Source organism: Epinephelus lanceolatus, chromosome 6, assembly GCF_041903045.1.
Source record: "Epinephelus lanceolatus isolate andai-2023 chromosome 6, ASM4190304v1, whole genome shotgun sequence".
Classification (NCBI taxonomy): domain Eukaryota; kingdom Metazoa; phylum Chordata; class Actinopteri; order Perciformes; family Serranidae; genus Epinephelus; species Epinephelus lanceolatus.
In genome coordinates this window covers 6,142,163-6,160,277 of record NC_135739.1, presented here as the reverse complement: position 1 = coordinate 6,160,277, position 18,115 = coordinate 6,142,163, and the positions used below count along the sequence as shown (strand labels likewise).

The 18,115-nt window shown below is 41.4% G+C and overlaps 1 protein-coding gene across 2 annotated transcripts in view; it reads left to right on the top strand.

The window, feature by feature from the left end:
• Window positions 1-18,115, top strand: part of sh3rf1 (SH3 domain containing ring finger 1) — a 47,251-nt gene that overhangs the window by 17,553 nt on the left and 11,583 nt on the right. The window contains exons 3-6 of one of the 2 annotated variants that reach the window (XM_033621822.2): window positions 6,922-7,197; window positions 7,758-7,853; window positions 9,794-10,099; window positions 15,700-15,810. In XM_033621822.2, coding sequence (XP_033477713.1) covers window positions 6,922-7,197; window positions 7,758-7,853; window positions 9,794-10,099; window positions 15,700-15,810 — 789 coding nt within the window. The remainder of the gene's footprint in view (window positions 1-6,921; window positions 7,198-7,757; window positions 7,854-9,793; window positions 10,100-15,699; window positions 15,811-18,115) is intronic. The other variant, XM_033621825.2, reaches the window with a different exon arrangement.

Below are 18,115 nucleotides of genomic sequence, written 5' to 3'. Positions count from 1 at the left end.
CGTTTTGACACTAGTTAGCCAGTTAGCACATTAACAATAAAATCTAGTGTGGAAAGAACAAAGCATATTTAACATTTTATCTAATATCACAAGTTTGTTTTGGTATCAATCCATCTTGACCTTAAGTCTTTCTGTACTTAATCACTTCCATTTCTCTTCTTCTGTGCTGAGCTGAACTGCCAATCAGAGTGATTTCATTCACTGATGGACTCTGCCATTGCTGACAGCAATTCAGCATGCTGGGTCAAAGCTGACTGGGGCTACAGTGTGGGACACACCGTACCAACTAGGGTGACAGATATTTACCGACAGCCGTCCGTCAATCAATCAATACCAATTTGTTTTCAAGTGCAGCAAAAAAATGCCATGAATAAAGATTCTCTTTTAGTATTATTAACAAACCTACTGTCAGTACAATTAGACAAAAGATTTATTCATCATAACCATATATCAAGTACAGTTTAAAAAAGAGAAGTTAATATAGAAACAGACTGTATATGAAATGTACAAAAACAACTACATGTACAATTTCAGCCCTTCAGCTGTGTGCTGGTTAGTTTTGTTGATGACATCTAAATGGTCTCTTTCTGGCTACTGGCTTGATATCACTGCCTTTTGTCTGCCTCTCTTTGTCTGTAGTCCAGTTCCTGCATTTGACACCAATAAACCCTCAGGTTTTTAGACAGTGTGGGGAGGCAGTGAAAGAAGCCTGCTCTACAGCGGTCATTAAAAAGGCCATTAGGAATCAATTTAAACTAATGCAGCGCTAATGGAATCAAGATGGCCCAGGCCATCAGAATTCCTCACTCCCATCATGTGTCAGTGCTTGTGCCACAGTGTTGGTGGCAAGATTGTCAGTTAACAGCGACTTGGTAATGAACACCAAATGTCCTACGACCACCTGGTCAGTGTGGCAGATGCCGCTTGTGCTCCCTCTCATAGCATGTCTGACATGTCTTGGCCTGGAGATGTTTGTAGAGGGGCAAACCAGACAGACAACCCCCCACCCACCCGTATACACTGTTTTGGCAGTAGTACCCCCTGTTCATTCTCCACCCCCTGTGGAGTTCCTGGAGGTGTTCATATGGGAGTGGAGTCATGTCTGGCACTTACACATAGGGGGTAAAGGTTTCTGTCTACTGTGGTTACACACAACCCTTGAACTGCTGAAAGAGAAAAAGCTACGTGTAACCTTGACGTACTCACAATAGCAGGTTCATAATTTATTGAGGTTTTTGCGCTGATTGCTTGTCTGAACCATGTTTATAGCATAACAATTTAACTGTGTTGAAACTGCATCTGTAACAAATCTACATGACGCCTGTTTTTATTGTTATTAAAACATCTCTTGCAAACATTACTGCGTAAAGGCAAGCTGTTAGTGTAATTTTCCCCATTTGACCTAGTCTTACCTCCGTAGCACTACGTGCATGCATGCATTGTGTTTTTATGCCTGTCTGCTCGCTGGTAGTTGACATTTGGCTGTGCTGTAGAGCAGAACACTTGGGTAATTCAGTTATAATCCAGTGCTGTGGAAGAGAACACTATAACAGCCAAATCCCTTTAGCACACAGGTCTAATTGCATTATCTGCAGTACAAGAGTAATTGCATACACCAGCTGATGCTCTACACGTTGGGCCTAATCGCTCTCTTTTCCTCTGGCTTTCTCCGTCTTTGTTTATCTGTCTGTCTGTCACTCGTACACACAGGTAAGATAACAGCATTAGCACTCTCGACTACTGCAAGTAAAATCTAATGATGAAAGTGAAGAGGCTAATGCCTGAATACTGATTTCCAACAAAGCGTTGTACTGAACTGAACCTGGTCGTCCAGCCCCTAGAGGAAAATGAGTGCAAACACTTATCAACTTCTGTTTTCAGATAATCCAGATGTGCAAACTTTGGCTTCCTGTGTTTTGTTTGGACTTTTCCGATCTTTATGTAAGAGGAGGCACTGTTCTCACACTTGTTGAGAATTAAGATCTTGCCCCATCTCACCTGTCTTCCCAGTTGTAGTTTCAGTTTCAGTCTGTTCGTTCCCTGTCATATTGTAACGCTGCAGCTGACAATAAAACTGTAAAGATGTGGGTCTTCTTTGATACACAAGTTGTTGGTAAAATGTAAAGCAAGTTTAATTTGGTTTTAAGGGGCAGACGTTTCAGTTAAAAACAAATTACTGTAAGGTTTTCTTTTGATCGTTGCACCCCTCACAACTATTAACAACTCTAAAATGTGGTGTGAGGAGGTTGTGAAAGCAGCTGTCGGCTGTCGACCGCTTAATTAACTGATGTGTTTCATTCCCTGTTTATCCAGCTGATACAGGGTAATAACACGAGTCCTCAAAGCATTCATTTTAACTGGTAATATGCTGATGGACATATTCATTATGTCAAGCAGTCTGCAAAACAAAATATTGGTGTCAGCAAATTTCTATTATCTAAAGCTGTGCATTCACTATATGATTTGAGCCTCTTTTAAAAATGTAATTGTGAAAGTCCAAAGCCCAATGTTGGAGTAGGTTGTCTGCAATGTTAAGCCAGAGCTCGCGATGTATGTGCTCACATTGTACGTGTGAAATAGAGAATGAAATGGCCCATCAGCCCCTGCCCCCTTTTTGGCAATCGACAATTGTAAATAAAGATTTGTTTGAAAGCTCCAAGTCAGGTAGAAGTGTGTTTGCTAGCGGCGGTCTGTAATAGTACAGCAGTACGGCTCACAATAATGAGTTATGTTTCTCTCGTTTATATTAGTTGTGATAGGAGGAAGAGGAAATATCAAAGAGACAGTATGCTGTTGTCTCAACTCGGCCAACGTGGCCTCCACATTTTACATTCAGAGATGTGTTGTGTCGTTTGTTGCGTTGGGCAGCAGGCACAATGAAAAAATAAGGCACTAACCTTGGAGAGGTAAACTGCACGGCTAACAACGCCCAATGAAGCTGAATTTCATCCAACTGACAAATGAGATGTGCAGCTTAAAAATCGGGTCAGAAATGTGCTCACGTTGTACAGCTTTACCAGTTTGAAAAGGTTTGGCAGCTGAATATTATTACTGGATTTTTGAATATTATTGCAAGTGTAGGGATGAGAGCAAGTGAAGGTGCAGAGTGAGATTTTATTTTACATTTATTTTTGTAGGATTGTAATAATTATGAATTAAAATCAGACCATGTTGGGGGCCTCAAAATAAAGATCCACAAGCCTCTTGTGGTGTGCACACAACCCTGTGGTTACCTATAGTTTTAAACAGGGTGTTGCTGCTGTGGGTAGTCATCTACTTTAAATCTTTAAAGAGGCTAGAAGTCTGAGAAGTTTTACAAGTCTCATACAGCAGCCCAACAGTGGTGTGTGCTGCTGTATAATTACTTCCATAAACTTTCACCACAGATGTTGAGAACAATTGCAGAGGTGGAGTGAGGGAAAAACTTGCCTGCTCCTCCTTAGGCCAGAAAAATTTTATCTGATGTAGATTTCTTTTATCAAGGGCGTTTGGTGTTGGAGCCTGAACTCAGGACCGGCTTTTCTGTGGCAGAAATTAATGCAGAGATGTACCTTAGGGTCTAAAAGTGATAAAGGCAAGGAGGATCAGTGTGCATCTGTGTGTGTTTATGTGATGTGTTGAGAGAAGCCTAAGATGAGACTCATTTAGGAGCATTTTATGTAGATGCAGATCTTAAGCTCTCTTCTGTACATTCCCGTTAGAAGCACAGACCCCTCTCTTCTCCAGAGGGGATGTTTGGTCAGGACTGGTGGTGCGACTTTATGCAGGTCCACTGCAGACACAACAGCACTGTCTCCATGGACACAAACCGGATATTAACCCCCAGAGCCATCACCCATCATCCCCAGGTTTGCGCTGCCATGCACACTCACACCACCTCTTATATCCAGAGGCCCCTTTAGTCAATCTCTTGATTTTCTCTCCCTCTCACTAAGTTTAACCGAATGAAACATGGAAATGTACCTCTGCTGACAACTCCGCTTTTATGAGGCCAGAATAGGGAGTTCAAAAACCAGCTGAGAAGTAGGCAGTAAGAGTGTGGGACTGTAACCCATTAGCTTGTCAGGACTTTGTTCTGTTCTGTCCCGTACAGAACTGTGTCAGGAAAAACTGCTAATTCAGTAGATATCAGCTGGGAAATCTGGACTTCCCATGAGTCTAACCGTAACCACTCTGGCTAATAGAAAGTAGATATTTTTCTAGTACACTGTTTTGTATATACACTTTACTTTATTTACCAGCACCTTTTATGAGTGCAATTGTTTTTACCATGTGCAAAAGTAATTACATAACCACGCTGACTTTGGACACTGTGCTGCTACTAAAGGTTTTATTAAGCTTCAGCCTCGGTGTACAAACAAGTGCTTAAAAACTTTCAAGGGGACGAGCATTTCATATTTACCATGTAATCAGATCCCATTGGCTTTGTGTAGCTTGAACCTGCTCTGTCATTTGCAACAAAAATGGCAGAGCTTCAACTTTCATTTGCATTTTCATCACGAAACTCCCTGCCAGGCCTGGGTGGGCTCAAAAGCCCTGTTTCCCCCTGAAAGGAGGCCCAGTTCCAGTGCAGTGTGCAGGGGGCTGCAGTACCCCTCCTCCCTCCTCTCCCTCCCCACAGACTGGACCAGCAGAGCCAGAGACCGATTGGCTCTGTGCTTTAGGCTGTGTGATTCTCTGCAGCAGGGTAATGTCACCCTGGCTCACCATCATGGCTCATTCTGTACTTTTATTCTCCTCTGAGCCTTTAAACGGTTCATTAGCCTTTAACAAGACTGCAGAGCCTGCTCGAAACTCTGCTTTAACCCCTCTCTCTCTGGCTTACTTTATCACCCCGGCAGTATCTGCCTGAGTTCCAGCCATTTTTCTTATCAGTCTATATTCCTCGTTGACTCCGCAGTGTCAAATCCAGAGTTTACGTCCAGTGATTGTGATTCTCATCACTGCAAAAGATGTCTAACAGCAGTGGGATAAATGGTGGGGGGTTGGTTTGGACTGAAGCCTTCCTCATGGACACCCACCCTGAATGGAGAACATTGATGCTTCTCTATCCTGCTACTCCCCCCTACTCGCTGTCCCTCTTTCCCTGGATTGTCATTCCCTGAATGGGCCTTTCAGGACTCCAGGCTAGCAGGCTGAGATACAAAACCTTCCTCTGCAAGATAAAGGGACAGAGCCCTGGGCCCTCTGAAGGCGTTAGTCAGCTAGTCACAACCAGCGAGGCTCATCACACTTAAACTGTGAACACACTACATAGACCTTTTCACTATCAGGGAACAGACAGGACAGTTTACGGTCTCAAATCTATGTGTCCTTTTTGTTTGTAGTGTCCAAAAACACTTACTAATAATTTTATTTCCCATAGTGCCTGGCTTCTAAATGATTCAGAAGTGACAAGACTGTGAATACTGTTTTGAAATGTGATGGCTTTTATATGGGCTGTTGTCAAGCTTGTTACAGTGCCTCTTTGGGCCTTAGCCTTGCAATCCACTGTTCTCTAGCACTGCTCTGTTTTTGATTGGTGATTCACTTTGTATGAATCCTAAGCCCTGTTTGAGATTGGGCTATGGGAACGCTACAGAGTCCCTTCTTTTATGCCGCCTTTGCATTTTTACACAGAATCAAACAATGGTGGCATCATGCCGCTCCAGTGTGTGATTGTTAGACAGCATGCCAGCATTGCAGAGGAAAAGTAGGCATGACAGGAGCATGAAGTTAAACACAACAACGTCAGCCTCTAGTGTGACATGTAAATAGGCGTCGGAAGCACTTTATAAACAATAACAATGACATAACATAGCAGTAACAATCATTTACCATCCCTGTTATATGGGGGCTGATGTCATCGTCTACTACTCCGCACTTGTTTTTCTCACAATTTGCAGACATTTTGGGCTGCTGTTCTGCTTCTTTGAGTTAGCTGCTAACTGCTGTAAGCTGCTTTTTGCAGTGGGTCGCAGACATATGTCATGAAAACGTCACACCCATGCCGCCCATGATCCCATCCTGCCGGCTGTTGTGTTTGTATAAATATTGTTTTGGCGCTTTTACTACCTCTCATGGCAGCTTAAAGGTGAGACCACTCTGCCCCCCAATTCTGCAATTTTACCTTTTATACAGAATGTCAGAGCGGCATAACGGCGTGAAATTCTAGCCTTGAAGAAGCAGCGTAAGAGGGGCTCTACAATTAGGCTTGAACGGACTTCACAAAGAAAAAGCAAAGTTGTGCCACTTTAATTTTTGAGACTGAATGTTCATTCTCTATGTTTTATGTTTTATTTTATTTTTTGAATTCATTCTTGCATTGTTATTTTGTTTTTATTTTGTTTTGTTATGTTTTTCCAGAAGCTGTCTTTTCACTACTGCAATTTGTTTAAATTTTAAAAAGCTGTTTCTGTTTCATAAGCAAATTAAGTATGCATACCAACTACTAGGCCTACAACTAATGATTATTTTCATTGTCGATTAATCTGTTTAGTATTTTCTTGATTAATCCCCTAGTTGTTTGATAATAAAATGTCAGAAATGATGAAAAATGACAATCACTGTTTCCCAAAGCCAAAGACGACGTCCTCAAATGTCTTGTTTTGGCCACAACCGAAAAAATATTCAGTTTACTGTCATAGAGAAGTAAAGAAATCAGAAAATATTCACATTTCAGAAGCAAAATCAGGGAGTTATGACCTTTTTTTCTTGTTAGAAAATACTCAAACTGATGAATTGATTTCTGAATTAGTTGGTGTATAATTTCATAGTTGACAACTACCAATTGTACTTAATTTTGCCCCTTTTTCAATATGAATTCACTATAAACTGATGAATGGTAAGAATTGGTAGCTAGTACAGAGCTGGAATACAGTGTAACTTGTAGCCTTTATTCATTATTCCTCTCCCCAGCTCACTCTCAATCTCTGTTTGTAGGGTGTACCCCAGCTCCCTTGTGCCAAGGCGCTCTACAACTATGATGGCAAGGAACCAGGAGACCTCAAGTTCAGCAAGGGTGACATTATCATCCTGCGCCGGCAAGTGGATGAGAATTGGTACCACGGGGAGATGGGTGGAGTCCACGGCTTCTTCCCCACCAACTTTGTCCAGGTCATCAAGCCGCTGCCACAACCACCACCTCAGTGCAAAGCTCTCTATGACTTTGAGCTCAAAGACAAGGAGGCAGATAAGGACTGTCTGCCGTTCTCCAAGGTGAGACAAAGAAACACTGTAACACCCACTGGTCTGCCACGTGGTCACTGTAGTAAAACAAAAATACCTCTCATTACAGTGACACTCTGTCTTCTAAGCATTCATTTTCTCAAGTTATGTGTGTGTTAGAACGTAACGTCTGTTCATAAAAACGCCTGGAGAAATGGTTTTGATTTTGAGGCAGACTTCTTGATGAACAACTGTAATTAGGCTGGATAGAATGAACGCCACATAGAGCAAGGCACTGCTTAACTGCAGTCATTGAGTGGTTATAACTGTCCAGCTGTTTGGGTCATACTTTGATGTTTTTGTATTCTGTCATCAGTTGTTTATACTCCACATGAGCAAAAACAGAAACAAGCTTACTAAGTAGTTTTACAGACAGAATGCCATACCTTAGACTCTAGTGTATTTACTCTTGGGTATGTCCTTTTAATAAAATATCGCCCCTACCTCATTATTTCTGTTCAGTGCTTGTTCCTCGAGGATGAGAAACACTCTTAGTTAGCAGCATCCTTAATTAGGTTCTTCCTCATGCCCCTGTGTGTCTTAAATTTCAGGACGATATCCTGACTGTGATCCGCAGAGTGGATGAAAACTGGGCAGAGGGAATGCTGGGAGATAAAATTGGAATTTTTCCCATCTCATATGTCGAGGTAAGAATAAACTAGATTCTTTAATGTCAAAATGCCACCGAGCATTAATAGAATAAAGTGCCAAGGTCCTTTGAACGCAGTGTTCTTTCCATATACGTCTCACAAAAATATCTATGATACTTCTTCTCCTTTTGAAATGCTCATACGTTTCACAGACACTAAACATGTCTTTGAAGATTTAGACAGTCGCACTCTCTCCCTGTCTGAGCTCCACAGGTCTCACATAAAAGCTTTAGGAATAATCCAGACAGTATTAAGTAAATCTTTGTCCTATAAAGATCATTTCATTTTTTACTTAAAAGCTGTCAATGGCAGCGTGTGTTCTATTGTCATGAATATTATAAACAAGCGGAAAAAATATACGAAATTTCAAAACCTTTTTGCACAGTGGAAGAATCTCAGAATAATGTTTCAATTTTAAATAAGGTACTGGGTTGAAGCATTGCAGCAGTGTGTTGAGGTTAGTCTGTGGGAGAGGATTTTTATTTCAAAGCATTGACAGTTTTCTTTATTCCCTTCGTATGTGTTCTGTCCTTTTATATTCATATTTTTTATACACTGTGAGGGTTTTGTAGAAGCAGTATGCGGACTATGTCTAAAGCTATACATTTATGCAGCTGGAACTTTTGTAGCAGAATACAGTATGTTATTTTCTAACTAGATAGTATGCAGTCATGTTCAGGGACTCATAAACAAATGCAGTGCTGTCACAAACATACAGAGCATCCCAAAATGCTTTTGGTTGTGCTTGATCAGTGAATATCTAGGTCATAGCGTTTTTATTGCCTCAGGATCTTCTGTTGCTCTTTCAGTTGTTTTCATACTGTACTCTACAATTTCTGTTAAAGGTGGTATTAAATTTAATGAGGTTAAGGTTCCTTACCTGGTATTTTGTTCCTAATCCTGCTTGTCTGGCTTAAAATGCTGACATGTCAGTGATGAACCTGCACAGGCTGACTCCTGAATTGGAGTGAAATGCTTGGCTTTTATGTCCTAAGTAGAGGGAGCTGCTTCGTGCAACATGTGACAGCAAGTGAGAGCACCCTCTGATTAACTGAAACCATTTTAGTGTTGCGCCTTTGATTTTTACCTAAGAGTTGCACATTACCGAATGAAAGGGTCACAAAGCCTGCAGTTAAAGAGCTGTCTCAGAACCGTCAGCTCCCTCAGACTGAGGCCACATCCAAACTAATACGTTTTCATTTTAAAATGGCATTTTATAATGAAAACAATCTCATTAAACATGAGTATTTTAGCACTGTTTCAGAAAAAAACCTGTCCATACTCACACGACTGAAAACATATATTACTAGGGCTTTATTCAACCAACCTGAAATTCTGCCTACCCTTCAACCAATTGATTGTTTGATGGGTGAAAAAGAGCTGCACATTATCTCTAGATTAACTAAATGGGCCAGTGTTCTGAGTGAACTTTACCTGGTACCATTGTGTGTACACCAGAGCAAGTTTTTTCTTGTCACAGGGCTCGACATTAACACTAGACTAGAACTAGATATAACATTTTGGCCTTACACGTTGTGACTGATAAGACCGGTCGAGATCAGGAAGCAAATGTGGGTGTTCATATCATTGTTAAAAGTCTCTGTTTCCTCCCATCCACGCTACTAAAACGGGGTCAGCAGTATTTTCCCAAAACGCCGTAGTAGTGTGGAGTGTAGTAGTGTAGTGTGTGTGTTTTAAAACGAAAATGTACTGGTGTGGATGTACCCTAATACAAAGACCTGATAGATCATGCTGCTGCTCACAATCTCTACTGACTAGATAAAGATGGAGGTCTTCCATGACAGCTTTGTGATAGAGAGTGACAGTTTTCATGATCACTTTAATACTTAAAGCTCCATCACGCCTTCCCCTCTATCTGTTATTTCCACCTTACTACTCTCTCCTCATTGCCCCCTGCCTGTCTTCCTCTCTCACAGTTCAACTCAGCAGCTCGTCAGCTTATAGAGTTGGACAAGCCGTCAGACTCCAGTGGAGACTCTGGTGAGGGGGCCTCCTCGGGGCCCCAGAGCAATGGTGCCCAGCGTGCAGGGGAGAAGAAGAACAGCAAGAAGCGACATTCCTTTACCTCTCTCACCATGTCCCACAAACCCATGCTAGCTCCTCCCCCCCAGCGCCACTCCATGGAGATCAGTGGGCCCGTCCTCATCAGCTCTAGCAACCCCACAGCAGCTGCCAGAATCGGGGAGATCAGTGGGGGGCTCTCCTGCAGCGCACCTTCACAGGTAATGTACTCCACAGGCAGGGAGGGGGTGAAATAGAGTGGCTGCTGCATTGCAGATCCCTTCCTAGAAGTTGTAACTAATGTGTTGACTAAAAACAGAGGAGTGCAGTATGACAAATAAGCTTAATTTGAGATTAGATAAGATAGAACTTTTCTTATCCTGAGGGAAATTATGCAGCAGTTGAAGTACAAAGTGGGAAAGAGTGCAAATATAAAATATAACATACCATATATTTAGCTGTTTAAAGGATATTGTCCTTTTTTGTAACTTTTTCTCCACAATTTACAGCAGTATGTAGAAAGATGGAGTAATGTGCAATACTTACATTATCATGTTCCCTCACTTTGTTGCTTATTGACTATTAAGCGAGCACCTCATGGCATGTTTTAATTCAGTGCACTGAATAATTCTTAAACAGCTGATTGTCAGTATCCCAGGTTTCTGTCCATGTTGGTGCCAGACCACATGTCCTGAAAAATTCAGTGTGCCAGACAAATGGGAGAAATTATGGTCAGATAAAATCTGTGTTTACTGAATTGACTCAGGAAGGGCTGGGCGATATGGAGAAAATCAAATATTAAGAGTATATCAAGAGTCTGATAAGTTTAGAAAACAAAATTACTTATTTACTGTAATGCAGCCATATAAATATTCAACTATTTGTTCTGTATTTCCATATGGGGTTTGAAAGTTTGAACAGGGTTTAGCAGGACATTCAGTGTGACAGTAACATTCACATATTATAGTAAACAAGCTTACTGTGCTAACGACTGATTGTAAATGTGCAACAACATTTTTTGCCAAAACTAGACAAAAGCCAGAGACTGTATCGTATTATGTTGTTGTGAGCTGTAGCCACCCCTTCTAAGTAGAAGCCAGATAATGACAATATTTCGGAGCCTTACAGTGCAAAGCCTCTCCTCTTCTGTGCCGTGTCCGCAGCTGCCTGTACTGGAGAGCAGCGTGATAGTGAGGAGCACTCACTCTGCAGCAAAATCTGGGGACCAAAGTGTCCAAAGTGATCTCAGTCAGTTAAGAGGGGTCTCCAACTGATTGATTTTCAGGAGGCAGCCCTTGAAAAAATCTATATCTAGTCTCATATCACAATGTGGATATAATATTGATATATTTCCCAGCCCTAGACTCACATGCATAATAGTGCTATTAAAAAAAATAATTAAGTACTACACTTGTTTACATTCATTGGCTTACTGTGTCCTAACTGAATGCAACGTGACTGAGCATCAGCAACAACTCAATTTGATTGCATTGTTTTCTATCGGAATGTCCTACTTTTGTTGGACGCCCTGTTTCTGTTTCTTCCTGTTGCTTGCTTAGTAAGTTTTGCAATGTACAGCTGATTCTTGAAGTTGAAATGCATTGTTATCTATACCACACATCCTCATTTCCCAAAAACAAAACCCAAATCAGGTGGCAGCTGACTGAATAAGAGATCAGCGGGGAGCTAAAAGTTTCTGGTAAATGACCATCGCTAAGAACAACCTAGTTGCTGATGGTTATATTTTATGCAATTTCCAGTAAATATCAAAATATAAAACAGTTTTCTGTTTAATAAGTGCAAATATAAGTACAAATATAGAAAAAGAATCATGTACTCACCCATCTGTTAAGTGGTTGCAACATCTCCAGTGTGGTCTCAAGTGCACAGCTGATAGGTACATGGTTTGTTTACATGACGTAACAGAAGTGCATATTTGACAGATTCAGTGTGGACAAAGAGTGAAGCTTGCTGTTAGGACACTGTATTCGGCCTACATATTCTCAGAGGGAGTTATTTTCACCAGACATTATGACCAGAGAGATTAAAATATGTCGGACTTCAACAGATTTCCCGGTCAAAGACCGGCAATTATCGGATAAAGGAAACCCTACAATATCCTGTTCAGTGGTATTTAAATGCAAAACTGTAAAAGAAAAAAAACGACACAATCATGTAACTGGAAACCCGAGTCCAGCCTCAGCTCTTTTTGTTTTCACAAGATGTTTGTTGCTGTTCAAAGGCTCCACTCTCCTTCTGTCAGCAATTAGGCTTCCCTTTTCCCCATCATACCAAACAGGCCATTGCTCCATCGAAGCGTTTGAAATCATGGATGCGTGACTCCACTCGTCCGCAAAAACGACTCCAGCTCAGCCCTCAAGGTTTCCACACCAATCCCGACATGACAGGAACTCGCAGCTGCTTTATGGTTGCCAGCCGCTGGAGATCGGCTTTGACTCGGTGCTAGACTGTCAAAACAACAGACAAGCAGATTTACAAGTGTCCTGCTGATTTAACACAGTATGAGGCCCTCTGTGACCTACACTGAAATGTGCAGCTAATAATAATAATATGTAAACCGTGTTCAAGTAGGAGCCACCCATTGTGTGGTGATTTTGAACTATTAAACTGTAATGAATTCATTGTTCAACATTTGTTAATGATTCTTTAAGTGTAACCACAAGTTTGAGAACAAGCAGAAAATCTAATCAGGTGAAGGTGATCTACAGCAGGATTTTGAAAATTGTTACGTTGTTCTTTTTAATTTAAACTTTGGCTGCCATGTCCGTATAAAAGCTGCCTTTTTTTCTTTGTCATCTAAACACTTAAGGGTGAGTTGTTTGACAACAGATTTCAGACTGTACATACATTGTTGTCCCACTTTGAGGCTCTGGGAGCTTGTAGCTAACTCTCCCTTTCCCCTTTATTTTCTGCCAGCTTGTTAGTTTTTTGCTCAAATGTCCTTTTTTGTGTTGTCTGGGTGCTGCAGACTTCCTGAAACGCTCCAAAACTCCCTATTTAGCTCAATCATTAATCTTTAATCCACAGCGTATGTGTTTTTGCGCTTCTTTGTAAAAGGCAGACAAGGAGAGTGCTTGTCTACAGTAAAGTGGATCTTGAGGATCTTCTGTCTTTTTTCAAACCAAAACCTTTCATCTTGCTATGATTTATGTGGCATCAAAGACTTCTCGCCATGCGGAAGGTGTAATCAGGTTTTTAATGACTCCAGACGTGTGCCTGTGAACTTATCCTCCCAGGTGACAACAGGGCTAACAATACATTTGATTTACACATCACTGTGTTTATTAAAGATACAATCGAGACTCTGCAGGCGCTGTATGCACAGCTTCTTTTGGCTCCTCTCTCCTCCTTCACCTCTACTCATCTTCTCTCCTTCCAACACCCAGACAAAACCAACAAAGGTAAGCCCCAGGTGCCTAGGGGGCTAAGTAGTCAGTCTCGGAAATAAACGTGTCTCTCATCTACCAATGAACTAAACAAGAAGAGATTTTTTTAAGGAATTAAAGCAGGCTGCTGTTGATTGCATTCTTCCTCAATTCTAAAAGAAATGTACTTATTTAAAGGGGACTTATTATGTTTGATTTTCTTCATATTTCACGTCATCTCAGGCCATTCTGAATTGTCTTTCCCTTTTTTTTTTCTTTTTTTTTTTGTTCTTTGGCTACAAGCTGACGTCATTGTTACAGATTTCTTTAAATGGTCCTCTGCTCCAGGCACATTACTGCAAGTGTTAACATCACATACACGGCTACATGTAGCTAGCTACCTGCTAACATCAAGGAAACCATTAATCTTGGTTGCTGATGTTGTTATTTTTCAGTTTGGACCATATTACTGCTGAAACGTGACTGGTTGTGAATAGTTTGGTTTTGAAGCTTTTATTTGTCATTTTTCATGGTAGAAAGTAGGCATGTCACAATACCAGAAATTTAGTAGCCATAACACGATTCTTAAAACCCAATTTGATATCGCGGTAAAAAACAAAACCATGAATCCCGTGTACTTAAACAAACACTACTTTATTAAAAACATTTAAACCTCTCGCTCATCAGGAAGAAAGTGCACCTGATGTAGGCTGAGTCCTTTGCAGTGGCCCGAGTTCGATTCCAACCTGTGGCCCTTTAGTACGTATCATCCCATTTCTCTCACCCCCCTTACCTGCCACTCTCTAGCTGTTGTGTAATGAAGGCAAATGCCCCAAAAATAATCGGAACATTTTTTAAAATTAGATTACATTTTCTATTCATCCCTAATGATCCTCCTCCAACACAAAAAACATATATTACCGTGTATAGCCCACAGTATATTAACATATTTCTCCTCCATTGTTGTCATTGTTCAGCTCTTGTACATGTGACACTTGTTTATTAAAGTAGTTGTCCCGCCCCTTCTCCACTGTTAATGGACGGCTGGGTAAAAAGTAACCGTGACAAGCGCAGTGTTTTGAGTTTCACATTTAAGTTTACCTTTTTCAACTTCAAGAAGACGCTTAGCCCCTTGTCAGGCTGCTGGCATTTGTTGCAGAGTGTAAATATGTAGTTCTCCTATTGCATGTGATTCAAAAAATACACTGATCTCAGAAAAAAACAACGCTGTTTTTTTGCAGCTGTTGCTGCAGCTGGATTTGACACCATCCTCCACATGTTATTGTTGGTGTGCCATGCTGGTAGATGTTCTTCTTCCTTTGGCATTTAACAACAGACTACACTACACTTGTAGGCATATATGCTGCTGCGTCCGGTCTAGAAGAATTGCATCCCCTCCCCTTTACCTACGGTACTGAGGAAACAGCGAATTGTCACGGCTTGTCACGGTTTCACAACTTTGGCCTTGACTGTGAGTATTGATTTCTGTGGATCCCTAGAAGAGGGTATACTCTGTTACAGTCATTCCACGGCTACAGTGACGATGCAGAGACTCCAAGATGCGAAAGACTCAGAAACCCTGACCAATCAGAGCAGACTGGGCTTTTGCAGGAGAGGCGTTTAAAGAAACAGGCACCAAGGAGCGTTTGAGACAGAGCATGAATACAGGTGTTCCAGCACAGACAGTATGAGGAAAAAGTTTTTTTTTAACATGTAAATCTGTTCTAGCAGAACCTCAAAATACAACTATGAACCTAAAGATGAGCACAATAGGTCCTTTTTAAATTAGCACAGCATACGTGCCCAGCAGCCATTTTCCTCACAGTGTCACCTCTGAGCACTCTGTTAGGTTTTGCTTTCCTTTGGCACAGCCAGTGCACAATAGATAAGGAAGCAGTAAAGATTGAATCTGAGGTTTGTCTGCTTTCTGAAAGGTTCACCTTAAGAGGCGGCTCTGTCTGGAGCAGTCATGCATGGAGAGAGAGAGACCACAGGCTACAGGGAGATATTGTGTGTCCAACAGTATAGCCTTGTTACCAGGACACCACCATGACTCATGTGGATGACTGGTTGGAGAAAGCATTTCTCTTAAACATGCCCAGTGAAATATCCTGATGGGCAGTCACCTGGTTCCCATTGGCCAATAAAGTCATCAGACCACCATTGTGGTTATGGCTAAGTCACCAGAATACAGTCCCACATGTGTGCATCCCTGTTCTGAATCATTTACATACAGTGTGACAGGGGAGAGGGAGAATATTGTTAAAATGAAATTGTGGTGTGAGCTCTGAAATGATGTAGTCCATCTTCCCATATGATGATATATGGTAAGACAAGCATGTGGTGTTTTGTTCTTCATGTGTGAGTGGAGCTTGTCCTATACATTGAGTTCATTATGGTATATTTACTGGTCCACGTTTCCATCTTGTTGCCAGGTACACATTTGCACAACTGGACTAATCGTGACCCCACCCCCTAGTAGTCCTGTTACTACAGCAACGGTCTTCACATTTCCCTCGGAGACAAGCTACACAACCATCACTGTGGTAGGTGGAATCCTCTACAGGTCTAATAAATCTTGTAAACACCAGGCCCCAGAGCAACAACCAAAATACCCAAAACCTGTTAAACATTATTGGAGCAATGGATTCAAATTAAGTAAGAGACTGTTGCTGGAAAACTAAACAGATGCTTATATGGCTCAAGCCAAGGGAAATGCATTCATATTCAAGTTCTGTTTACTGTAAAATAAAATGCGCTTCTACAAATTCAGACAATTTTCACATTATGTTGTTTTGACAGTTGACTTATTTGTGTGTGCATGTGTCATTCTGTGGCATTGTTTCTATCGATTTAAAGTGAAAATGGACAAGTCTCTGCTTTGGATCATTGTGGAGTAAATGTTGATTGCACAATCTAATTGCTATAGAATAACGACACCATCAGCGTTTAGATTGGCTCCCTGTAAGCTTTGCTTTCACTTCTAAATGCTGTCTGCCACTGGGTGCAATCTTCTGGGAAAATGAAGGCTCCATTTATGGCACAAAGGAGGTGCGTTAACCACTGCACAACCAAAATAAGAAGAGGATCATGCTTTTGTTTTCCTGTGTAGGTATCCCCAGTTACCACAGAGCTTGTAAGTTCTTTGCAGATATTGTGCCCAGTAGCGGGAAATGCCAGATGGTGGCGTATCTGAAGTAAATGTGGAAAACAAGTGTAGTGTGTCCTGTGTTGTTGGTATTAACTAGGCTCTGAGGAAAACGGAAAGCTTTCTGGTTGCAGTGTTTTCCACAGATTTTGAATCAGTGTGGCAGCAGTTGAATGATCATTCTCGTTCATGATCATTCCTCTCTGTGAATTTGGACATTTTTGCAGACCTGTGAACGCAGCACAGGTGGAACTCTCTGTGACTTTTTTTTTTTACTCACAGCAGCAGTTTGTTGAGTTTGAGTCATGGGGGAGGGAGAATTGATCAGTTGTTTTGTTTGTGGTCAGGTCAATTATAGCTGATCAGATTGATGTATTAGAGGAGCAGCTGCTGCAGAGGGCAGTGACAGTGAAAGTCACCCAGTGCTGGACTGCAGGAGTACGTGGTTTCCATGAAAATGTAGCTGGTTTCTTCTAAAGTATGTCTTTAAAGGGATAGATAAAACTAAAATGAGTATGCTGTTCTAAGAAATAAAGTGTTTTATTTTTAGATGAATTGATGAAAGGTAAAGTTTCACTTCTGACGTCCTGCTGCTTCGTCTGTGCCCAGAGTACACTCTTTGCCCCAAGAGTGTGGTGCTCTCAATAACTGAACAGTGTATGTATTAGGGTTGTCACTCAAACGCTGTATCCGGATACAATAATAATTTACAAAAGTATCGATACTAACAGTGCACGCCACCTCAGCGCCTGTTGGGTGCGTGCGACGGGTCCGACGGACACATGCTGTGCAGGCAACGTCTGGCAGGCACAGAGCCCTTGCTGCAACCCAGCTTGCTGTCGTCGCTGTGCATGCATGCACACATTTCTGTTGCTGTAATATGGCCAGCGCGGCTGCAGGAGGATCAGAGCACCCAGTTTTGGTCAAAAATGATAAATGAATAAGCGCTCTTTGGAAATATTTAGTGAAGTGAACACAACACGCTGCAGACGGCAGGTACAGCCCCTACCCTCACTAGCAGCTGAGCAGCTGGTGTTGCCAGCATCAAACTAAAATATAACTTCTAATGTTAATGTGGGAGCTAACCAGAAAACTTTATCAGTCATGCCCGTCTGTAACATTAATAGACAATGTTAGTTTAACAGGACAACACAATTATGTGTGTCTGAAAGTTATGTTAACTGTAAAGTCACAGATTGAAGCTGAAAAAACGTTTGGTTTCTCCTGTGACCCCTGGTTCTCTGATCACATAGTGAGGTAGAAACAGGAGCATCCTGAGCCTAAACTACCAACTCTATTTGATCAGCAATGAAAATATGGTGCTAATTCACCAAAAGCACAGAAAATAAACAGGGCTGTAGATAAATACATTTGTATGGACAGATCTTGTTTCTGGTTGTTATTTATTTTGGGGGGATTTTTTGTTGTTATCATTGATGTTACTGTTCTGATCTTTATTTAAAAAATGACATGCCTCTTAATTTTTTGCTGCTGTATCGAAAATGGTATCAAGTATTGGATATTTTCCTGGGTATCGATATCGAGTTTGAAATTTTAGTATCGTGACAACCCTAGTATATACTCCAACAGCACTCCTAATGAACGGTCCAGCTCCAAAAATAGAAAATTGATATGTGGTAACAAATGCTGATAACGTAGCGGGCTGCCACAAATAAAGCCCAGTTTCCACCAAACACTTTAGA